The sequence below is a fragment of the Cherax quadricarinatus genome, chromosome 68, assembly GCF_038502225.1.
Source record: "Cherax quadricarinatus isolate ZL_2023a chromosome 68, ASM3850222v1, whole genome shotgun sequence".
Lineage (NCBI taxonomy): Eukaryota > Metazoa > Arthropoda > Malacostraca > Decapoda > Parastacidae > Cherax > Cherax quadricarinatus.
In genome coordinates this window covers 15075987-15102040 of record NC_091359.1, presented here as the reverse complement: position 1 = coordinate 15102040, position 26054 = coordinate 15075987, and the positions used below count along the sequence as shown (strand labels likewise).

The window sequence follows — 26054 nt, the reverse complement described above, 5'->3', positions numbered from 1 at the left end:
CCAACTGGGCGGTCTAATACACAGTCATGAATGAGTTGACATTATTTATACAATTATTACAATAATGCAGTAGTCTGCATAATAGTAGATCTTTTATTTTTTTGTGAGAAAAAAAATTCAAGTAATATAAGAGCGGCCTGGAGACATGACTAATGAACAGAGAAAATGTTTTTTAGTGCCAGGAATGTCTGCATTGTTTATTGCATGAAATTGGTTAAATTGCTAATTTCTGACCACATTATTGGGTAGTTGAAATCGGTAAATGGGCAGTTTCTTGTACTCAATCAACAGAACAAATGGAGTTCTAAAGAAATAGCTATGAACTTGGCCGACTGGAACAATGAAACTGGCCGAAAGTAGGGCTCAAAGTGGGCGAAATCGCCAATGTGTATATATCGCCGAGATCACTAACTTCACGAGAGCATAATTACGTTAGCTGTCCATCAAATTTCGTACTTTTGGTGTCATTACCATCGAGAAAAGATTCTCTATCATTTCCTAAGAATTTTTTTTTTTTTTAATATTTTGTGACAAGAGACACTTCAGGATTTGGGGGTCTCAACAGTCAAAGAGTTAAACTGCTATGGAAATATTATCTAAACTATCATGTATATACATTTCAGGAGAGCAAGCCATTGAATGAGTGTTGGTAAACAGCTGACGTGGTTAAAAAAAAAACTTGTGTGATCTACGTCATTTGAAAGTTTAAAAGGGAAAATTTCAGGAGTGTCATTCTTACATTCTTTGCAGTGACTAGAGCATCCTTCATCAGGACTTTCCATGGAGTGGCAGAAGAAACATTGTAAAAAGAATAAGCAGCCTTCAATGACTTGTATGTTGGGTGATGCATAACTGTTGATGGCAAGGTATAGTAGCTTACAAAATCTGAAAAAAATGTTTGTATCATCATTTTGCAAACAAAATTCAAATTAAATCAATCTACAATTCTAAATATCAATGCCAATAAAAATAAATAAATAAATTGTAAAAATTATAGTGGAGTAAGTTTACCGAGTATACCAGGAAAAGTGTATGGTAGGGTTATTATTGAAAGAATTAGAGGTAAGACAGAATGTAGGATTGTGGATGAGCAAGGAGGTTCTAGAGTGGGTAGGGGATGTGTAGATCAAGTGTTTACATTGAAGCATATATGTGAACAATATTTAGATAAAGGTAGGGAAGTTTTTATTGCATTTATGGATTTAGAAAAGGCATATGATAGAGTGGATAGGGGAGCAATGTGGCAGATGTTGCAAGTATATACGGAATAAGTAGTACGTTATTAAATTCTGTAAAGAGTTTTTATGAGGATAGTGAAGCTCAGGTTAGGGTGTGTAGAAGAGAGGGAGACTACTTCCTGGTAAAGATGGTTCTTAGACAGGGATGTCTAATGTCACCATGGTTGTTTAATAAATTTACAGATGGGACTGTAAAAGAAGTATATGCTAGGGAGATGGGGAGAGGGGTGGGATTAAATTATGGGGAATCAAATACAAAATGGGAATTGACACAGTTACTTTTTGCTGATGATACTGTGCTTATGGGAGATTCTAAAGAAAAGTTGCAAAGGTTAGTGGACGAGTTTGGGAGTGTGTGTAAAGGTAGAAAGTTGAACGTGAACACAGAAAAGAGTAAGGTGATGAGGGTATCAAATTATTTAGATAAAGAAAAATTGGATATCAAATTGGAGAGGAGGATTATGGAAGAAGTGAATGTTGTCAGATATTTGGGAGTTGATGTGTCAGCGGATGGATGTATGAAGGAAGAGGTTAACCACAAAATTGATGAAGGAAAAAAGGTAAGTGGTGCATTGAGGTATATGTGGAGACAAAAAACATTATCTATCCAGGCAAAGAAGGGAATGTATGAAAGTATAGTGGTACCAACACTCTTATAAGGGTGTGAAGCTTGGGTTGTAAATGCTGCAGCGAGGAGGCGGTAGAGATGTCCTGTCTAAGGGCAATGTGTGGTGTAAATATTATGCAGAAAATTTGGAGTGTGGAAATTAGGAGGTGAGGAAATTAGGAGGGCTGAAGAGGGGTTGTTGAGGTGGTTTGGTCATTTAGAGAGAATGGATCATAGTAGAATGACATGAAGAGCATTTAAATCTGTAGGGGAAGGAAGGCAGGGTAGGGGTCGTCCTCGAAAAGGTTCGAGGGAGGGGGTAAAGGAGGTTTTTTTTGGGCGAGGGGCTTGGACTTCCAGCAAGCATGTGTGAGCGTGTTAGATAGGAGTGAATGGAGATGAAGGGCATTTGGGACCTGACGAGCTGTTGGAGTGTGAGCAGGGTAATATTTAGTGAAGGGATTCAGGAAAACCGGTTATTTTTATATAGCCGGACTTGAGTACTGGAAATGGGAAGTACAATGCCTGCACTCTAAAGGATGGGTTTGGGATATTAACAGTTTACAGGGATATGTTGTGTATCTTTATACGAATATGCTTCTAAACTGTGTTCTGGGCACCTCTGCAAAAACAGTGATTATGTATGAGTGAGGTGAAAGTGTTGAATGATGATGAAAGTATTTTCTTTTTGGGGATTTTCTTTCTTTTTGGGTCACCCTGCCTCGGTGGGAGATGGCCGACTTGTTGAAAAAAAAATATGTATATACATATACTTCTACTTACACTTAGGTCCCACTACACATACATGTACACGTTTATTTATACACACTCATCTGAGTTTTCTTTGATTTTATCTTAATAGTTCTTGGTCTTATTACTTTTCCTTTTATATCCACGGGGAAGTGGAATAAAAATCTTCCCTCTGTAAGCCATGCGTTTTGTAAAAGTCAACTAAAATGCCAGGAACAATGGGCTAGTAACCCCTTTTCCTGTAATAATTACTAAAAAGAATAAAAAGAAGAAAATTGTCAAAGTTGGAAGTCTGAATGTGCGTGGATGTTGTGCGGATGATAAGAAAGAGATGATTGTGGATGTTATAAATGAGAAGAAGCTGGATGTCCTGGCTTTAAGTGAAACAAAGCTGAAGGGAGTGGGAGAGTTTCAGTGGAGAGAAATAAATGGGATTAGGTCAGGGGTTTCAAATAGAGTTAGAGCTAAAGAAGGAGTAGCAATAATGTTGAAGGATAAGATATGTCAGGAAAAGAGGGACTATAAATGTATTAATTCAAGGATTATGTGGAGTAAAATAAAGGTTGGATGTGAAAAGTGGGTTATAGTAAGCATATATGCACCTGGAGAAGAGAGAGGTGTAGAGGAGAGAGAGAGATTTTGAGAAATGTTGAGTGAATGCGTGGGGAGTTTTGAACCAAGTGTGAGAGTAATGGTGGTTGGGGATTTCAATGCTAAAGTGGGCAAAAATGTTGTGGAGGGAGTAGTAGGTAAATTTGGGGTGCCAGGGGTAAATGAAAATGGGGAGCCTTTAATTGAGCTATGTGTAGAAAGAGGTTTGGTAATAAGTAATACATATTTTATGGAGAAGAGGATAAATAAATATACAAGGTTTGATATAGCACGTAATGAAAGAAGTTTGTAAGATTATGTATTGGTGGATAAAAGGTTAATGGGTAGGCTCCAGGATGTACACGTTTATAGAGGGGCAACTGATATATCAGATCATTATCTAGTTGTAGCTACAGTCAGAGTAAGAGGTAGATGGGATAAAAAGAAAATGGCAACAAAAAGTAAGAGGGATGTGAAAGTGTATAAACTAAGGGAGGAGGAAGTTCGGGTGAAATATAAGCAACTATTGGCAGAAAGGTGGGCTGGTGCAGGTATGAGTAGTGGGGGGGGGACTGAAGAGGGTTGGAATAGTTTTAAAAATGCAGTAGTAGAATGTGGGGCAGAAGTTTGTGGTTATAGGAGGATGGGGGCAGGAAGAAAGAGGAGTGATTGGTGGAATGATGAAGAAAAGGGTATGATAAAAGAGAAAAGTTAGCTTATGACAGGTTTTTGCAAAGCAGAAGTGTTATAAGAAGAGTAGAGTATATGGATAGTACAAGAAAGGTGAAGAGAGTGGTGAGACAGTGAAAAAGGAAAGCAGATGATAGAGTGGGAGAGGCACTGTCCAGAAATTTTAATGAAAATAAGAAAAAATTTTGGAGCGAGTTAAACAAGTTAAGAAAGCCTAGGGAACGAATAGATTTGTCAGTTAAAAACAGAGTAGGGGAGTTAGTAGATGTGGAGATGGAGGTATTGGGTAGATGGCAAGAATATTTTGAGGAACTTTTAAATGTCGATGAAGAAAAGAAGACGGTAATTTCATGCAATGGCCAGGGAGGTAGGACTGCTGGTGTCTTTTTTCTGTCCCTTAAACATGTAAGATTTCGGGTACGTCTTGCTACTTCTACTTACACTTAGGACACACTACACATATATGTACAAGCATATATATACACACCCCTCTGGGTTTTCTTCTATTTCCTTTCTAGTTCTTGTTCTTATTTATTTCCTCTTATCACCATGGGGAAGTGGAACATAATTCTTCCTCCGTAAGCCATGCGTGTTGTAAGAGGCAACTAAAATGCTGGGAGCAAGGGCCTAGTAACCCCTTCTGTATAAATTACTAAATTTAAAAAGAGAAGCTTTTGTTTTTCTTTTTGGGCCACCCTGCCTTGGTGGGATACGACCGGTGTTTATTTATTTATACACAGTCATCTGAGTCTTCTTTGATTTTATCTTAATAGTTCTTGGTCTTATTACTTTTCCTTTTATATCCATGGGGAAGTGGAATAAGAATCTTTCCTCCGTAAGCCATGCGTGTTGTAAAAGTCAACTAAAATGTCGGGAACAATGGGCTAGTAACCCCTTTTCCTGTAAAGATTACTAAAAAGAATAAGAAGAAGAAAATTTTCAAAGTAGGAAGTCTGAATGTGCATGGATGTTGTGCAAATGATAAGAAAGAGATGATTGTGGATGTTATGAATGAGAAGAAACTGGATGTCCTGGCTTTAAGTGAAACAAAGCTGAAGAGGGTGGGAGAGTTTCAATGGAGAGGAATAAATGGGATTAGGTCAGGGGTTTCAAATAGAGTTAGAGCTAAAGAAGGAGTAGCAATAATGTTGAAGGATAAGTTATGGCAGGAAAAGAGGGACTACAAATGTATAAATTCAAGGATTATGTGGAGTAAAATAAAGATTGGATGTGAAAAGTGGGTTATAGTAAGTGTGTATGCACCTGGAGAAGAGAGAAGTGTAGAGGAGAGAGAGAGATTCTGGGAAATGTTGATTGAATGCGTGAGGAGTTTTGAATCAAGTGTGAGAGTAATGGTAGTTGGGGATTTCAATGCTAAAGTGGGTAAAAATGTTATGGAGGGAGTAGTAGGTAAATTTGGGGTGCCAGGGGTAAATGTAAATGGGGAGCCTTTAATTGAGCTATGTGTAGAAAGAAATTTGGTAATAAGTAATACATATTTTATGAAAAAGAGGATAAATAAATATACAAGGTATGATGTAGCACGTAATGAAAGTAGTTTGTTAGATTATGTATTGGTGGATAAAAGGTTGATGGTAAGGCTCCAGGATGTACATGTTTATAGAGGGGCAACTGATATATCGGATCATTATTTAGTTGTAGCTACAGTTAGAGTAAGAGGTAGATGGGAAAAGAGGAAGGTGGCAACAACAAGTAAGAGGGAGGTGAAAGTGTATAAACTAAGGGAGGAGGAAGTTCGGGAGAGATATAAGCGACTATTGGCAGAAAGGTGAACTAGTGCAAAGATGAGTAGTGGGGGGGTTGAAGAGGGTTGGAATAGTTTTAAAAATGCAGTATTAGAATGTGGGGCAGAAGTTTGTGGTTATAGGAGGGTGGGGGCAGGAGGAAAGAGGAGTGATTGGTAGAATGATGAAGTAAAGGGTGTGATAGAGAAAAAGGTAGCTTATGAGAGGTTTTTACAAACCAGAAGTGTTATAAGAAGAGCAGAGTATATGGAGAGTAAAAGAAAGGTGAAGAGAGTGGTGAGAGAGTGCAAAAGGAGAGCAGATGATAGAGTGGGAGAGGCACTGTCAAGAAATTTTAATGAAAATAAGAAAAAAATTTGGAGTGAGTTAAACAAGTTAAGAAAGCCTAGGGAAAGTACAGTGGACCCCCGCATACCGCACGCATCGCATACCGTACAATCCGCACACCGCTCGCTTTTTTCGCAAAAATTTTGCCTCGCATACCGCCCAAAAACCCGCTCACCGCCCTTCGTCCGAGACGCGTCCAATGTGCGGCCTGAGCCACGCTCACATGTTCCGCCGGTGGCATTGTTTACCAGCCAGCCTCCGCGGTAACATCCAAGCATACAATCGGAACATTTCGTATTATTACAGTGTTTTTGGTGATTTTTTCTGGAAAATAAGTGACCATGGGCCCCAAGAAAGCTTCTAGTGCCAACCCTACAGCAATAAGGGTGAGAATTACTATAGAGATGAAGAAAAAGATCATTGATAAGTATGAAAGTGGAGTGCGTGTCTCCGAGCTGGCCAGGTTGTATAATAAACCCCAATCAACCATCGCTACTATTGGTGGTACAGCTGCTGCTGTACCACCGTCAGCTGCTGCTGCACTGTCAGCTGCTGCTGCACTGTCAGCTGCTGCTGCACTGTCAGCTGCTGCTGCACTGTCAGCTGCTGCTGCACTGTCAGCTGCTGCTGCACTGTCAGCTGCTGCTGCACTGTCAGCTGCTGCTGCACTGTCAGCTGCTGCTGCTGTTGTACCACCGTCAGCTGCTGCTGCTGCTGTAGCATCGTCTGCTGCTGCTGTAGCATCGTCTGCTGCTGCTGTAGCATCGTCTGCTGCTGCTGTAGCATCGTCTGCTGCTGCTGTAGCATCGTCTGCTGCTGCTGTAGCATCGTCTGCTGCTGCTGTAGCATCGTCTGTTGCTGCTGTAGCATCGTCTGCTGCTGCTGTAGCATCGTCTGTTGCTGCTGTACCACCGTCAGCTGCTGCTGCTGCTGTAGCACCGTTGTTGGTGTGGCTTATTGAGAATACCAAGAAACAATTAACCCCAGAGGATTTGCCACCCAGGATAACCCAAAAAAGTCAGTGTCATCGAAGACTGTCTAACTTATTTCCATTGGGGTCCTTAATCTTGTCTCCCAGGACGCAACCCACACCAGTCGACTAACACCCAGGTGAACAGGGAAAAATGCCTGGAACTAGTGCTCATATTGGTGAATTTAAAGCCAGCAAAGGTTGGTTTGAGAGATTTAAGAATCGTAGTGGCATACACAGTGTGATAAGGCCTGTTCTGGAAGAAAATGCCAAACAGGACCTACAGTACTCAGGAGGAAAAGGCACTCCCAGGACACAGTGTCTCATCAGTCATTGCTGCATCTTCAATAAAGGTAAGTGTCATTTATTCTTCATTTAGTAGAGTAGTACATGCACAATATATATTGTGCATGTACTACTCTACTATTGTGCATGTATCCTTCTCTTTGTGTGTAGGAAAATGTATATTTCATGTGGTAAAAATTTTTTTTTCATACTTTTGGGTGTCTTGCACGGATTAATTTGATTTCCATTATTTCTTATGGGGAAAATTCATTCGCATAACAATAATTTCGCATAACAATGAGCTCTCATGCACGGATTAATATCGTTATGCGGGAGTCCACTGTATATATACACACACACACACACACACACACACACACTTTTTTTTTTTAAAAAGTCGGCCGTCTCCCACTGAGGCAGGGTGACCCAAAAAGAAAGAAAATCCCCAAAAAGAAAATACTTTCATCATCATTCATCTCTTTCACCTCACTCACACATAATCACTGTTTTTGCCGAGGTGCTCAGAACACAACAGCTTAGAAGCATATTCCTATAAAGATACACAACATATCCCTCCAAACTGTCAATATCTTGAACCCCTCCTTTAGAGTGCAGGCATTGTACTTCCCATTTCCAGGACTCAAGTCCGGCTATATAAAAATAACTAGTTTCCCTGAATTGCTTCACTAAATATTACCCTGCTCACACTCCAACAGATCGTCAGGCCCCAAATACCATTCGTCTCCATTCACTCTTATCGAACACGCTCACACACGCCTGCTGGAAGTCCAAGCCCTTCGCCCACAAAACCTCCCTTACCCCTTCCTTCCAACCTTTTTGAGGACGACCCCTACCCCGCCTTCCTTCCCCTACAGATTTAAATGCTCTCCATGTCACTCTACTTTGATCCATTCTCTCTAAATGACCAAACCACCTCAACAACCCCTCTTCTGCCCTCTGACTAATGCTTTTATTAACTCCACACCTTCTCCTAATTTCCACACTCCGAATTTTCTGCATAATATTTACACCACACACTGCCCTTAGACAGGACATCTTCACTGCCTCCAACCGCCTCCTCGCTGCTGCATTCAAAACCCAAGCTTCACACCCATATAAGAGTGTTGGTACTACTATACATTCATACATTCCCTTCTTTGCCACCATAGATAATGTTTTTTGTCTCCATATATACCTCAATGCACCACTCACCTTTTTTCCCTCATCAATTCTATGATTAACCTCATCCTTCATAAATCCATCCGCCGATACGTCAATTCCCAAGTATCTGAAAACATTCACTTCTTCCATACTCCTCCTCCCCAATTTGATATCCAATTTTTCTTTATCTAAATCATTTGATACCCTCATCACCTTACTCTTTTCTATGTTCACTTTCAACTTTCTACCTTTACACACACTCCCAAACTCGTCCACTAACCTTTGCAATTTTTCTTTAGAATCTCCCATAAGCACAGTATCATGAGCAAAAAGCAACTGTGTCAATTCCCATTTTGTATTTGATTCCCCATAATTTAATCCCACCCCTCTCCCCAACACCCTAGCATTTACTTCTTTTACAACCCCAGTCTTATTTTATTATTATTATCACACCGGCCGATTCCCACCAAGGCAGGGTGGCCCGAAAAAGAAAAACTTTCACCATCATTCACTCCATCACTGTCTTGCCAGAAGGGTGCTTTACACTACAGTTTTTAAACTGCAACATTAACACCCCTCCTTCAGAGTGCAGGCACTGTACTTCCCATCTCCAGGACTCAAGTCCGGCCTGCCGGTTTCCCTGAATCCCTTCATAAATGTTACTTTGCTCACACTCCAACAGCACGTCAAGTATTAAAAACCATTTGTCTCCATTCACTCCTATCAAACACGCTCACGCATGCCTGCTGGAAGTCCAAGCCCCTCGCACACAAAACCTCCTTTACCCCCTCCCTCCAACCCTTCCTAGGCCGACCCCTACCCCGCCTTCCTTCCACTACAGACTGATACACTCTTGAAGTCATTCTGTTTCGCTCCATTCTCTCTACATGTCCGAACCACCTCAACAACCCTTCCTCAGCCCTCTGGACAACAGTTTTGGTAATCCCGCACCTCCTCCTAACTTCCAAACTACGAATTCTCTGCATTATATTCACACCACACATTGCCCTCAGACATGACATCTCCACTGCCTCCAGCCTTCTCCTCGCTGCAACATTCATCACCCACGCTTCACACCCATATAAGAGCGTTGGTAAAACTATACTCTCATACATTCCCCTCTTTGCCTCCAAGGACAAAGTTCTTTGTCTCCACAGACTCCTAAGTGCACCACTCACTCTTTTTCCCTCATCAATTCTATGATTCACCTCATCTTTCATAGACCCATCTGCTGACACGTCCACTCCCAAATATCTGAATACGTTCACCTCCTCCATACTCTCTCCCTCCAATCTGATATTCAATCTTTCATCACCTAATCTTTTTGTTATCCTCATAACCTTACTCTTTCCTGTATTCACCTTTAATTTTCTTCTTTTGCACACCCTACCAAATTCATCCACCAATCTCTGCAACTTCTCTTCAGAATCTCCCAAGAGCACAGTGTCATCAGCAAAGAGCAGCTGTGACAACTCCCACTTTGTGTGTGATTCTTTATCTTTTAACTCCACGCCTCTTGCCAAGACCCTCGCATTTACTTCTCTTACAACCCCATCTATAAATATATTAAACAACCACGGTGACATCACACATCCTTGTCTAAGGCCTACTTTTACTGGGAAAAAATTTCCCTCTTTCCTACATACTCTAACTTGAGCCTCACTATCCTCGTAAAAACTCTTCACTGCTTTCAGTAACCTACCTCCTACACCATACACTTGCAACATCTGCCACATTGCCCCCCTATCCACCCTGTCATACGCCTTTTCCAAATCCATAAATGCCACAAAGACCTCTTTAGCCTTATCTAAATACTGTTCACTTATATGTTTCACTGTAAACACCTGGTCCACACACCCCCTACCTTTCCTAAAGCCTCCTTGTTCATCTGCTATCCTATTCTCCGTCTTACTCTTAATTCTTTCAATTATAACTCTACCATACACTTTACCAGGTACACTCAACAGACTTATCCCCCTATAATTTTTGCACTCTCTTTTATCCCCTTTGCCTTTATACAAAGGAACTATGCATGCTCTCTGCCAATCCCTAGGTACCTTACCTTCTTCCATACATTTATTAAATAATTGCACCAACCACTCCAAAACTATATCCCCACCTGCTTTTAACATTTCTATCTTTATCCCATCAATCCCGGCTGCCTTACCCCCTTTCATTTTACCTACTGCCTCACGAACTTCCCCCACACTCACAACTGGCTCTTCCTCACTCCTACAAGATGTTATTCCTCCTTGCCCTATACACGAAATCACAGCTTCCCTATCTTCATCAACATTTAACAATTCCTCAAAATATTCCTTCCATCTTCCCAATACCTCTAACTCTCCATTTAATAACTCTCCTCTCCTATTTTTAACTGACAAATCCATTTGTTCTCTAGGCTTTCTTAACTTGTTAATCTCACTCCAAAACTTTTTCTTATTTTCAACAAAATTTGTTGATAACATCTCACCCACTCTCTCATTTGCTCTCTTTTTACATTGCTTCACCACTCTCTTAACTTCTCTCTTTTTCTCCATATACTCTTCCCTCCTTGCATCACTTCTACTTTGTAAAAACTTCTCATATGCTAACTTTTTCTCCCTTACTACTCTCTTTACATCATCATTCCACCAATCGCTCCTCTTCCCTCCTGCACCCACTTTCCTGTAACCACAAACTTCTGCTGAACACTCTAACACTACATTTTTAAACCTACCCCATACCTCTTCGACCCCATTGCCTATGCTCTCATTAGCCCATCTATCCTCCAATAGCTGTTTATATCTTACCCTAACTGCCTCCTCTTTTAGTTTATAAACCTTCACCTCTCTCTTCCCTGATGCTTCTATTCTCCTTGTATCCCATCTACCTTTTACTCTCAGTGTAGCTACAACTAGAAAGTGATCTGATATATCTGTGGCCCCTCTATAAACATGTACATCCTGAAGTCTACTCAACAGTCTTTTATCTACCAATACATAATCCAACAAACTACTGTCATTTCGCCCTACATCATATCGTGTATACTTATTTATCCTCTTTTTCTTAAAATATGTATTACCTATAACTAAACCCCTTTCTATACAAAGTTCAATCAAAGGGCTCCCATTATCATTTACACCTGGCACCCCAAACTTACCTACCACACCCTCTCTAAAAGTTTCTCCTACTTTAGCATTCAAGTCCCCTACCACAATTACTCTCTCACTTGGTTCAAAGGCTCCTATACATTCACTTAACATCTCCCAAAATCTCTCTCTCTCCTCTGCATTCCTCTCTTCTCCAGGTGCATACACGCTTATTATGACCCACTTCTCGCATCCAACCTTTACTTTAATCCACATAATTCTTGAATTTACACATTCATATTCTCTTTTCTCCTTCCATAACTGATCATTTAACATTACTGCTACCCCTTCCTTTGCTCTAACTCTCTCAGATACTCCAGATTTAATCCCATTTATTTCCCCCCACTGAAACTCTCCTACCCCCTTCAGCTTTGTTTCGCTTAGGGCCAGGACATCCAACTTCTTTTCATTCATAACATCAGCAATCATCTGTTTCTTGTCATCCGCACTACATCCACGCACATTTAAGCAACCCAGTTTTATAAAGTTTTTCTTCTCTTTTTTAGTAATTGTATACAGGAGAAGGGGTTACTAGCCCATTGCTCCCGGCATTTTAGTCGCCTCATACGACACGCATGGCTTACGGAGGAAAGATTCTTTTCCACTTCCCCATGGACAATAGAAGAAATAAAAAGGAACAAGAGCTATTTAAAAAAAGGAGAAAAACCTAGATGTATGTATATATATATATGCATGTGCGTGTCTGTGAAGTGTGACCAAAGTGTAAGTAGGAGTAGCAAGATATCCCTGTTATCTTAGCGTGTTTATGAGACAGAAAAAGAAACCAGCAATCCTACCATCATGCAAAACAGTTACAGGTTTTTGTTTCACAGTCATCTGGCAGGACGGTAGTACTTCCCTGGGTGGTTGCTGTCTACCAACCTACTACCTATCTATAAATATAATAAACAACCATGATGACATTACACATCCCTGTCTAAGACCTACTTTTACTTCTACACACCCTAACCTGAGCCTCACTATCCTCATAAAAACTCTTTACAGCATTTAGTAACTTACCACCTATTCCATATACTTGCAACATTTGCCACATTGCTCCCCTATCCACTCTATCATATGCCTTTTCTAAATCCACAAATGCAATAAAAACTTCCCTACCTTTATCTAAATACTGTTCACATATATGCTTCAATGTAAACACTTGATCTACACATCCCCTACCCACTCTAAAACCTCCTTGCTCAACCACAATCCTACATTCTGTCTTACCTCTAATTCTTTCAAGTATAACCCTACTGTACACTTTTCCTGGTATACTCAGTAAACTTATTTCTCTATAATTTTTACAATCTCTTTTGTCCCCCTTCCCTTTATATAAAGGGACTATACATGCTCTCTGCCAATCTCTAGGTACCTTCCCCTCTTTCATACATTTATTAAACAAAAATACCAACCACTCCAACACTATATCCCCCCCTGCTTTTAACATTTCTGTCATGATCCCGTCAGTTCCAGCTGCTTTACCCCCTTTCATTCTACATAATGCCTCACGCACCTCCCCCACACTCACATCCTGCTCTTCTTCACTCCTAAAAAATGGTATACCTCCCTGGCCAGTGCATGAAATTACCACCTCCCTTTCTTCGTCGACATTTAAAAGTTCCTGAAAATATTCTCGCCATCTACCCAAAACCTCCATCTCCCCATCTACTAACTCTCCTACTCTGTTTTTAACTGACAAATCCATTTGTTCCCTAGGCTTTCTTAACTTGTTTAACTCACTCCAAAATTATACATAGGTAGTAGGTTGGCAGACAGCAACCACCCAGGGGAGGTACTACCATCCTGCCAAGAGAGTGTAAAACGAAAGCCTGTAATTGTTTTACATGATGGTAGGATTGCTGGTGTCCATTTTTATGTCTCATAAACATGCAAGGTTTCAGGTACGTCTTGCTACTTCTATTTACACTTAAGTCACACTACACATACATGTTTTTTTTTTTTTTTTTTTCAACAAGTCGGCCGTCTCCCACTGAGGCAGGGTGACCCAAAAAAGAAAGAAAATCCCCAAAAAGAAAATACTTTCATCATCATTCAACACTTTCACCACACTCACACATTATCACTGTTTTTGCAGAGGTGCTCAGAATACAACAGTCTAGAAGCATAAACATATAAAGATACACAACATATCCCTCCAAACTGCCAATATCCCAAACCCCTCCTTTAAAGTGCAGGCATTGTACTTCCCATTTCCAGGACTCAAGTCCGACTATATGAACATAACCGGTTTCCCTGAATCCCTTCACTAAATATTACCCTGCTCACACTCCAACAGAATCGTCAGGTCCCAAGTATCATTCGCCTCCATTCACTCCTATCTAACACGCTCATGCACGCTTGCTGGAAGTCCAAGCCCCTAGCCCACAAAACCTCCTTTACCCCCTCTCTCCAACCCTTTTGAGGACGACCCCTACCCCTCCTTCCTTCCCCTATAGATTTAGATGCTTTCCATGTCATTCTACTTTGATCCATTCTCTCTAAATGACCAAACAACCCCTCTTCTGCCCTCTGACTAATGCTTTTATTAACTCCACACCTTCTCCTAATTTCCACACTCCGAATTTTCTGCATAATATTTACACCACACATTGCCCTTAGACAGGACATCTCCACTGCCTCCAACTGTCTCCTCGCTGCTGCATTTACCACCCAAGCTTCACATCCATATAAGAGTGTTGGTACTACTATACTTTCATACATTCCCTTCTTTGCCTCCATAGATAACGTTTTTTGACTCCACATATACCTCAACGCACCACTCACCTTTTTTCCCTCATCAATTCTATGATTAACCTCATCCTTCATAAATCCATCCGCCAACACGTCAACTCCCAAGTATCTGAAAACATTCACTTCCTCCATACTCCTCCTCCCCAATTTGATATCCAATTTTTCTTTATCTAAATCATTTGATACCCTCATCACCTTACTCTTTTCTATGTTCACTTTCAACTTTCTACCTTTACACACATTCTCAAACTCATCCACTAACCTTCGCAATTTTTCTTTAGAATCTCCCATGAACACAGTATCATGAGCAAAAAGTAACTGTGTCAATTCCCATTTTGAATTTGATTCCCCATAATTTAATCCCACCCCTCTCCCAAACACCCTAGCATTTACTTCTTTTACAACCCCATCTATAAATATATTAAACAACCATGGTGACATTACACATCCCTGTCTAAGACCTACTTTTACCGGGAAGTATTCTCCCTCTCTTCTACACACCCTAACCTGAGCCTCACTATCCTCATAAAAGCTCTATACAGCATTTAGTAACTTACCACCTATTCCATATACTTGCAACATCTGCCACATTGCTCCTCTATCCACTCTATCATATGCCTTTTCTAAATCCATAAATGCAATAAAAACTTCCCTACCTTTATCTAAATACTGTTCACATATATATTGGCAGTTTGGAGGGATATGTTGTGTATCTCTATACGTATATGCTTCTAAACTGTTGTATTCTGGGCACCTCTGCAAAAGCAGTGATAATGTGTGAGTGTGGTGAAAGTGTTGAATAATGATGAAAGTATTTTCTTTTTGGTGATTTTCTTTCTTTTTTTGGGTCACCCAGCCTCGGTGGGAGACGACCAACTTGTTGGGGAAAAAAAAAAAAAAAAAAAAAAAAAAAAAAAAAAAAAAAAATATATATATATATATGCTTCAATGTAAACACTTGATCTATACATCCCCTACCCACTCTGAAGCCTCCCTGCTCATCTGCAATCCTACATTCTGTCTTACCTCTAATTCTTTCAATTATAACCCTTCCATATACTTTTCCTGGTATACTCTGTAAACTTATTCCTCTATAATTTTTACAATCTCTTTTTTCCCCTTTCCCTTTATATAAAGGGACTATACATGCTCTCCGCCAATCCCTAGGTACCTTCCCCTCTTTCATACATTTATTAAACAAAAGTACCAACCACTCCAACACTATATCCCCCCCTGCTTTTAACATTTCTGTCATGATCCCATCATTTCCAGCTGCTTTACCCCCTTTCATTCTACGTAATGCCTCACGTACCTTCACCACACTTACATTCTGTCCTTCTTCACTCCTAAAAGATGGTATACTTCCCTGGCCAGTGCATGAAATTACCGCCTCCCTTTCTTCCTCAACATTTAAAAGTTCCTCAAAATATTTTCGCCATCTACCTAATACCTCCCTCTCCCCATCTACTAACTCCCCTACTCTGTTTTTAACTGACAAATCCATACTTTCCCTAGGCTTTCTTAACTTGTTTAACTCACTCCAAAATTTTTTCTTATTTTCATTACAATTTCTTGACAGTGCCTCTCCCACTCTTTCATCTGCTCTCCTTTTGCACTCTCTCACCACTCTCTTCACCTTTCTTTTACTCTCCATATACTCTGCTCTTCTTATAACACTTCTGCTTTGTAAAAACCTCTCGTAAGCTACCTTTTTCTCTTTTATCACACCCTTTACTTCATCATCCCACCAATCACTCCTCTTTCCTCCTGCCCCCACCCTCCTATAACCACAAACTTCTGCCCCACATTCTAATACTGCATTTTTAAAACTATTCCAACCCTCTTCAACCCCCCCACTACTCATCTTTGCACTAGCCCACCTTTCTGCCAATAGTCACTTATATCTCGCCCGAACTTCCTCCTCCCTTAGTTTATACACTTTCACCTCCCTCTTACTTGTTGTTGCCATCTTCCTCTTTTCCCATCTACCTCTTACTCTAACTGTAGCTACAACTAAATAATGATCCGATATATCAGTTGCCCCTCTATAAACATGTACATCCTGGAGCCTACCCATCAACCTTTTATCCACCAATACATAATATAACAAACTACTTTCATTACGTGCTACATCATACCTTGTATATTTATTTATCCTCTTTTTCATAAAATATGTATTACTTATTACCAAATTTCTTTCTACACATAGCTCAATTAAAGGCTCCCCATTTACATTTACCCCTGGCATCCCAAATTTACCTACTACTCCCTCTATAACATTTTTATCCACTTTAGCATTGAAATCCCCAACCACCATTACTCTCACACTTGATTCAAAACTCCCCACGCATTCACTCAACATTTCCCAGAATCTCTCTCTCTCGTGTACAAGCATATATATACACACCCCTCTGGGGTTTCTTCTATTTTCTTACTAGTTCTTATTCTTGTTTATTTCCTCTTACCTCCATGGGGAAGTGGAACAGAATTCTTCCTCCGTAAGCCATGCGTGTTGTAAGAGGCGACTAAAATGCCAGGAGCAAGGGGCTAGTAACCCTTTCTCCTGTATATATTACTAAATGTAAAAGGAGAAGCTTTCATTTTTCCTTTTGGGCCACCCCGCCTCGGTGGGATACAGCCGGTTTGTTGAAAGAAAGATATAAAGATAGTCTATGAACTAAGCTTGTATGTTTACACTTGAATAATAAATAAACAAAAACATGCAGTACATTACTTATCGTAAGTGAAAAACTAACACATGGTACTTTTAACAAATTCATAAATGGCCTCTGTTACATAGTAAATTGCATCAAGGTTCTCAGCTAATGTTTAACAAGTGACAATCATATATTATTGGGAGAAGCTCCAGGTTAGGGTGTGTGCATTAAAAGTTGATTAAACTTGTACATTTGGGTGTCTTTATTCTGACAACGTTTTGCCAGCCAGTGGCTTCTTCAGTCCAAGACAAAGAAACAGTGTTAGATGAGGTGGAGTTTGAAGTAATCAGTCCCTCAGCCTGGAGTCAATGTGTTCAGTCCATGAAGATTCATGGATTGAACATATTGACTCCAGACTGAGGGACTGATTACCTCACACCCCTCATCTTCCATGGTTTCTCTGCATTGGACTGAAGAAGCCACTGGGTGACAAAATCTTTCCAGAATAAAGACACACAAATACTGCTCATGTCTCACTTAACTTGTTGGTTTTCTAAACCATTTATTTAAACATTAAGATGTTCATTTTTTCTCTAAAATCCATCAGTTTTAAAAAAACTGAAACAATTGTAATAAAATATAAATATGAATAAAAAATACTAGGTAGGGAAAATTAAGCCTTTTTCAGTTTAGAAAAAAAAAAACTCACCAGTAACTTTGTCAAAGTTTTTAACTACATAACTGTCTATGATCTTGTCCTGTGGGAGGAACCAGTGAATAAATTCTTCTTTACTAAATACAGGTGCTAAATCAAACTTGTTTAAATATTCTTCTAATAATTTATGACACCCATCAATGTCCTCCAACTTTAATCTTCTGAAACCTGGTGTCACTGTTTCTGTTGGCAGCCGGTACAGTTTCAGAGTTCGCTGCATAGTCATGTTCTTGCCCAAGTGGGAAAATTTAACTTCTATTAGCTTCTTTGGATTGAGTGAGCGATGCCAGTAGCGACACGATGCCACAGGCTTCGGCAACAGCACACCAGCAGTGTACACTGCCTGCATGGGAAAGGTTATTTGTAAACAAGAGCCTCAACAAATTAACAGCAATACCAAATTTAATCCCTGTATATAGAAGACTGAAAATAAAAACTGATGAAAAAATAACAAGAGAATAACAAACTAGGATTTAAAAATTATAACTTGAGGGAAATAAATGCTGGAAAGTGTTATGTAAAAACACAATGTCTGTTAGAAATATGAAGTAAATTAGTATTAAAGAAACAGGATTAAGGAAAAAAAAATAAAAAAATAACAGCACCATGTTGTTGTCAGTGGGTCAATGACCTTCATATATTGGTTAAGTATTGATGGGAATTTTTTTTCTTTATCTTATTACCATCATAAAATATGTGCTTAAAGATTTTTTTATTAAAAAAAAAAAAAGTCGGCAATTTTAATTTAAAATTATTGGATTAAAATTAGGGTATCCATTTCTGTTAGGGTCTTGCCCCAGTATACACATATATACCAAGTTTTACTATATTAGAAACTTTAAAATAATTTTTTTTTAACACATGGGCCATTTCCCACTGAGGCAGGGTGACCCAAAAAGAAAGAAAAAAAACTTTCATCATCATTCAACACTTTCACCATCATTCATATACTATAATCACTGTCTTTGCAGAGGCACTTAGATACGGCAGTAATCAGCGGTTGCCACCCCCAGCGACCTTGTTGGATGGAAACTTGGTCTTGCCTAGTTGGTCTACAGTGGAGACTATCCAGGTGGGTGGAATTACTGGAGGTGACACAGAGAAAACTGCGTCCAGTAATTACACCCACCAAGACAGCCACGACCGTAGGTCAGCTAGACAAGACAAAGCTCGCACCCAGCTCTGTCTAACAGATAGGACACCATGATTATAACTGTGCTCCTGTTACTACACATAGTTAATTCCATACACACAAAAATAAATATAATTGCAACTTGCCTGAAATATACCAGTCAGATTAACCCTTCTGGTTATTTCCTTAATTAAAACAGGTGCCAGGCGTTTCGACCGCAGCTTCTTATGTACACAGAGGAAATTAATTTCTACCATTTGCTGTTGGCTGGAACAAATATTCACAGTATAAGAACTCCACAAACACAATACCCACTGTCAAAAGCATATGGAAAACAATATATTCTTATTCTCAATATATATAATCCTCACAACCATTAAAATAATGGATGTGTTCACATTAAGGTAATATGCTAGTATCCTCATTACCTATATATAATCATAATCAAACCTGTAATTCTTAAAACAAATTCGATAAAAGCCATATAGCATGTACTAATAGGATTTTAAATTCTCTTGTATTTACTGTAACTCCTATTTTTATTTTTACAACCACCTAAGAGACTGTGTGTATAAGCAATCAATTAGATAGTGCCAATTAATCTTAAGATCTCCGTGGGGAAATGGAAAAGAATTCTTCCTCCATAAGTTATGAGTGTCATACAAGATGACTAAAATGCCAGGAGCAAGGGGCTAGTAACCCCTTTCGTATAAATTACTAAATTTAGGTCACCCTGCCTCAGCTTGATATGGCCAGTTTGTTGCAAAAAAAAAAAAAATCTTAAGATAGACTTAAGTTTGCCTGAAATGCTCTGCATACTTAGGAGCTTTCTGCATGTGCACCTAAATGTCATTCACCCTTGTACAAACATTGTATTGTGCTGAAATAAAGAATCTTTAACCCTTTGAGGGTCTGTCCCATAGCTCTACAGCTTTGAAGTCAGGGTCCAAGGCATAGTTGTACACTATGAGCTCAGCTCACTCAGATAAGCTGTGAGCTGTCAATTTGGCCCTAGATATGAGAGAATGCATCTATGTGGTAAGTGTGCACCATATAAAACAAATCCTGCAGCACAGTGCACGAGACAAAAAAAAGTGCGACTATGTTTTTGGATTATAATGGTAAGTTTGCGGTGTACAGTGGACCCCAACTTACGATATTAATTCGTTCCAGAAGGCTATTCGGGTGCCGTTACCAAACGAATTTGCTCCCATAAGGAATATTGTAAATTAGATTAGTCCGTTTCAGACCCCCAAAAATACACTTACAAAAGCACTTACAAAAATACACTTACATAATTGTTTGAGTTGGGAGCTGATCATAAGTCGGGGGTCCACTGTATTATTGTATGTTTTTTCGGTTGTATTCATGGTTCCCTGGTCTCATTTGATAGAATGGAAGATACATTACAGAAATAGAGATGATTTTGATTGATTTTTTTACTGAAAATGACTTGAAACTGTGCTCAAAGTAGTGGAAATGTTCAATTTTTGCCAACGTTCAAGAGTAAACGAAAAATGTCACGCATCCAACGCATGTCAGCTGGTGGGTCTAATGTGCGTTCACGAATGTACTGATATTATTTATACAATTATTACAATATTGCATAGCAGTACATCTTCTATTTTTTGGTGTGAATAAAAATTCATTATATGAATAACAAATCAAAATGGAATTCATTTGTAAAGCCTAGAAACATAACTAATAAACAGAGGAAATGTTATTTTAGTGTCAGGAATGCTTGCATTGTTTACTCTGGACCCTATTTTGAGACTGGAATATTTTGAACTTAGTGTGAAATTGGCCAAATTACTAATTCTGATCACTTTACTGGGTAGCTGAAATAGTTGACTGGGTAATTTCTTGTACCGAATCCATAAAATAGAAGTAATACTAGTTAAATAGCTAAGAATTTGGTCAACTAGAATAATGTAACTGACCTAAAATGAGAATCAAAGTGGGCAAAATTGTCGATGCATAAATATCGCCAATGCAGCAAAATTCGCGAGAGTATAATTTCATCAATTTTCCATCAAATTTCGTACTTTTTGTTTCATTACATTCAGAAAGGTTCTCTACCATTTCATAAGAAAAACAACAAAAGTTTATATTGAAAATTCTTGAAACCTGTGGAGAAATTTCAGATCAGGGGTATAGACCCTGAATGGCTTAAAATTTGCAGAGTGATCAAATTATTTTTCGAGGCTGTCACATTTTTTTAATTTGGTTCTATTCTGAATAATAAAGAATGCTTCTCTCAAATCTTGAATTCAAAATGATTTCTGAAGTAAATTTTTTTCAAAGAACAGCACTTCCAAATTGTTATTCAGAAAAGATTTCTAAATTTAAAGTGTGGTACTGTATTTTAATAATGGAGGGGTGTATGATTTCTATTACTGATTTCAGAATTTTACACGGTATACCATAGTGTCAGTCATTAATCCTTAGACTGTTGCAACCCCAAATCCTGAGGTGTCTTCTGGCGTCGCAAAATATATGAAAAAAAAAAAGTTTTTTTTTTCTTATGAAATGATAAGAGAACCTTTCCCGATGGTAATGACACCAAAAGTACAAAATTTGATGGAAAACTTACAGAATTATGCTCTCACGAAGCTAACGACCTTGATGATATACACGAATCGGCGATTTCGCCCACTTTGAACCCTATTTTCAGCTAATTCCATTGTTCCAGTTGACCAAATTCGTAACTATTTCTTCAGAACTCCATTTGTTCTATCTACTGAGTACAAGAAACTGCCCATTTACCAATTTCAACTACCCAATAAAGTGGTCAGAAATTGGCAATTTGGCCAATTTCATGCAAATTAAAAAATATGCCAATTTCAAAATAGGGTCCAGAATGAACAATGCAGACATTCCTGGCTCTAAAATAACATTTTCTTTGCTCATCAGTCACATCTCCAGGCTCCTCTGATATTACTCTTGCTTTCTATTTTGAATTTTTATTCAAACATTAGATTTACTGTTATGCAGACTACTGCAATGTTGCAATAACTGTATAAATAATGTCAACACATTCATGACTGCATATTACAATGGCTAGTTGGACATTTATTGGACAATGACATCATTTGTTTACTCTTGAACATTAGCAAAAATCCAACATTTTCCCTACTTTGAGCTCCATTTCAAGGTCCTTTTCATAGTAAAACCAATCAAAATCACCTCTATTTCCATAATATGTTTTCAGTTCTATCAAATGTGACTACGAAAATGAGAATATAACCATAAAAATTCTGAAAATACGCCTCAAAGTCAGCATTTTAATCCAAAAACATGGTTGGAGCTTTTTTTTCTCATGCACTGCATGCTGCAGGAGTTTTTTATACAGTGCACACTGACCACACAGACCCATTTTCTCACATGTGGGCCTACCAGCTTTCTTCTGCTCGATTTGAAGCCACTAGAACTTTTGAGTACCTATACCAAAACAGTCAAAGGGTTAAACATGCGCATTGACGCTGTAGATCCACCTTGATTTTATGAACAGTTTTCTTATATGTACAGTGGAACCTCAGCTTACAGGTTTAATCTGTTCCGTGACCTTGCTCGTATCCTGATGTGCTCATATGCTGAGTCAATTTTCCTCATTTAAATTAACTGAAATGCCATTAATCCATTCCAGCAGAATTCCTGATCTCAGGAGGCAGAACAAAATACTTTTAACATAACGCTAGTATCAACTCTATGACTTATTTATCTATCAAAAGTCATCTAATATGACATAATAAACAATGTAAATAACACAGAAACCTGATATATACTCTAGAATGAATAAAATATGTCATTTCGTATGTGGCTACATAGTGGTGGTGGTGGCAGAGAAGAGTTTATTGTTTGGAGACAAGACAAAATACTACTTCAATATGACGCTAATATCAACTCTACGACTTATTTATCTATCACAAGTGATCTAGTATGACATAATAAACAATATAAATAACAGAAACCTGATATATACTCATGAATGAATAAAATATGCCATTATGTGACAAGTGGAAGTGGCCATTCCTGCTCCCGCATTGTTCTGGTATTCAATGCCATCTAGTGACGGCCTTCAGAAGCTCACTTGTTATTACAGTACGTACTACTACAGCGGAACCTCTACTTACGAGTGCATCCGTGTGTGAGTTTTCCCAGATACAAGCAGCTGCTCGCTCAATTTTTTGCTTCCAGACACGAGCAAAATTTCCAGATGCGAGCGGGCCTCAAGGGAGGTTAACTGACACTGGTGAGGGGGCTCTTGCTCTTGATCTAGGGAGTTGGATCTCAGCTGTTTGTTGGACTATCTTATTGAAACTTGGGCAATGTATGACGAAAAGATGCTTCTTAACGTACACCAAAAATGAAAGAAATCGGACCATAAATAACGGAGTTCACTTCTCAGCCATTAGCCTCCACTTAGCGGTATATGTATTTTCGTATGGATTTTATGGTTGTATTCTCATTTTATATGGTCTCATGTGATAGAATGGAAGATATACTAAAAAAGTAAATATGATTTTAACTAGTTTCACGATGAAAAGTACCTTGAAATTGAGCTCAAAATAGCAGAAATGTTCGATTCTTTGGCGACATCAGTGGTAGACATCATGAGGTAGCAGTGGCAGACAACATGAAACAGCAGTGGCAGACAACATGAGGTAGCAGTGGCAGACAACATGAAGCAGCAGTGGCAGACATCATGAGGTAGCAGTGGCAGACAACATGAAGCAGCAGTGGCAGACAACATGAGGTAGCAGTGGCAGACAACATGAAGCAGCAGTGGCAGACAACATGAGGTAGCAGTGGCAGACAACATGAAGCAGCAGTGACAGACATCATGAGGTAGCAGTGGCAGACAACATGAAGCAGCAGTGGCAGACATCATGAGGTAGCAGTGGCAGACAACATGAAGCAGCAGTGGCAGACAACATGAGGTAGCAGTGGCAGACAACATGAAGCAGCAGTGGCAGACAACATGAGGTAGCAGTGGCAGACAACATGAGGTAGTGGTGGCAGACAACATGAAGCAGCAGTGGCAGACAACATGAGGTAGTGGTGGCAGACAACATGAAGCAGCAGTGGCAGACATCATGAGGTAGCAGTGGCAGACAACATGAAGCAGCAGTGGCAGACAACATGAGGTAGTGGTGGCAGACAACATGAAGCAGCAGTGGCAGACATCATGAGGTAGCAGTGGCAGACAACATGAAGCAGCAGTGGCAGACAACATGAGGTAGCAGTGGCAGACAACATGAAGCAGCAGTGGCAGACAACATGAGGTAGCAGTGGCAGACAACATGAAGCAGCAGTGGCAGACAACATGAGGTAGTGGTGGCAGACAACATGAAGCAGCAGTGGCAGACAACATGAGGTAGTGGTGGCAGACAACATGAAGCAGCAGTGGCAGACAACATGAGGTAGCAGTGGCAGACAACATGAAGCAGCAGTGGCAGACAACATGAGGTAGTGGTGGCAGACAACATGAAGCAGCAGTGGCAGACAACATGAGGTAGCAGTGGCAGACAACATGAGGTAGCAGTGGCAGACAACATGAAGTAGCAGTGACAGACAACATGAAGCAGCAGCGGCAGACAACATGAAGTAGCAGTGACAGACAACATGAAGCAGCAGTGGCAGACATCATGAGGTAGAAGTGGCAGACAACATGAAGCAGCAGTGACAGACATCATGAGGTAGAAGTGGCAGACAACATGAAGCAGCAGTGGCAGACAACATGAAGCAGCAGTGGCAGACAACATGAAGCAGCAGTGGCAGACAACATGCAGCAGTGGCAGACAGCATGAGGTGGCAGTGGCAGACAACATGAAGCAGTAGTGACTGACAACATGAAGCAGCAGTGGCAGACAACATGAAGCAGCAGTGGCAGACATCATGAGGTAGCAGTGGCAGACAACATGAAGCAGCAGTGGCAGACAACATGAAGCAGCAGTGGCAGACATCATGAGGTAGAAGTGGCAGACAACATGAAGCAGCAGTGACAGACATCATGAGGTAGAAGTGGCAGACAACATGAAGCAGCAGTGGCAGACAACATGAAGCAGCAGTGGCAGACAACATGAAGCAGCAGTGGCAGACAACATGCAGCAGTGGCAGACAGCATGAGGTGGCAGTGGCAGACAACATGAAGCAGTAGTGACTGACAACATGAAGCAGCAGTGGCAGACAACATGAAGCAGCAGTGGCAGACATCATGAGGTAGCAGTGGCAGACAACATGAAGCAGCAGTGGCAGACAACATGAAGCAGCAGTGACAGACAACATGAAGCAGCAGTGGCAGACAACATGAAGCAGCAGTGGCAGACAACATGAAGCAACAGTGGGAGACAACATGAAGCAGCAGTGACAGCATGAAGCAGCAGTGGCAGACAACATGAAGCAGCAGTGGCTGACAACATGAAGCAGCAGTGGCAGACAACATGCAGCAGTGGCAGAAATTAAATGTAGCATTAAGAGTGTAGCACTCACTTATAAGTCACTCTGTGACTTTTTTTTGGGTTATCCTAGGTTCTCTACACATGTAGTCAGGGGCAGTAATGGCCACTGTGATGGCCCTATAAACACCAACAACAACAATGGCCGCTGTCATCACCAATAGCCACATATGTAATGACAGTTATTTTATTAATTCTAGTGTATATATCATGTTTCTATGTTACTAATATTGTTTATTATGTCATATTACATGAATTGTGATAGATAAATAAGCTGTAGAGATGATATTAGGGAAATTATTAAAGTATTTTCTCGTGCCTCGAATTCCACTGGAACGAATTAATTCCATTTCAATTAATTTAAATGAGGAAAATTGACTCTGCAAACGAGCAAATTGAGATGCGAGCAAGGTCATGGAACGAATTAAACTCGTAAGTAGAGGTTCTACTGCATTATTATAATTATTATTATAGTATTATTATATTATTATACATATGTTTTATTATATTATTTTATTACCTGTAATTGTTTTACATGATGGTAGGATTGCTGGTGTCTTTTTTCTGTCTCATAAACATGCAAGGTTTCAGGTACGTCTTGCTACTTCTAGTACTTACACTTAGGTCACACTACACATACATGTACAAGCATATATATACACACCCCACTGGGTTTTCTTCAATTTTCTTTCTAGTTCTTGTTCTTGTTTATTTCCTCTTATCTCCATGGGGAAGTGGAACAGAATTCTTCCTCCGTAAGCCATGCGTGTTGTAAGAGGCGACTAAAATGCCGGGAGCAAGGGCCTAGTAACCCCTTCTCCT

At 39.7% G+C, this 26054-nt stretch overlaps 1 protein-coding gene across 3 annotated transcripts in view; it reads right to left on the bottom strand.

Annotated features, from left to right (window-relative positions):
• Nmt (N-myristoyl transferase) overlaps window positions 1-26054 on the bottom strand; it is a 79883-nt gene that overhangs the window by 20012 nt on the left and 33817 nt on the right. For all 3 annotated transcript variants that reach the window (XM_053789614.2, XM_070099708.1, XM_053789615.2), the window contains exons 7-9: window positions 18917-19041; window positions 17637-17981; window positions 740-885 (exon numbers count right to left, since the gene is read on the bottom strand). In XM_053789614.2, the coding sequence (XP_053645589.1) occupies window positions 740-885; window positions 17637-17981; window positions 18917-19041 (616 nt within the window). The remainder of the gene's footprint in view (window positions 1-739; window positions 886-17636; window positions 17982-18916; window positions 19042-26054) is intronic.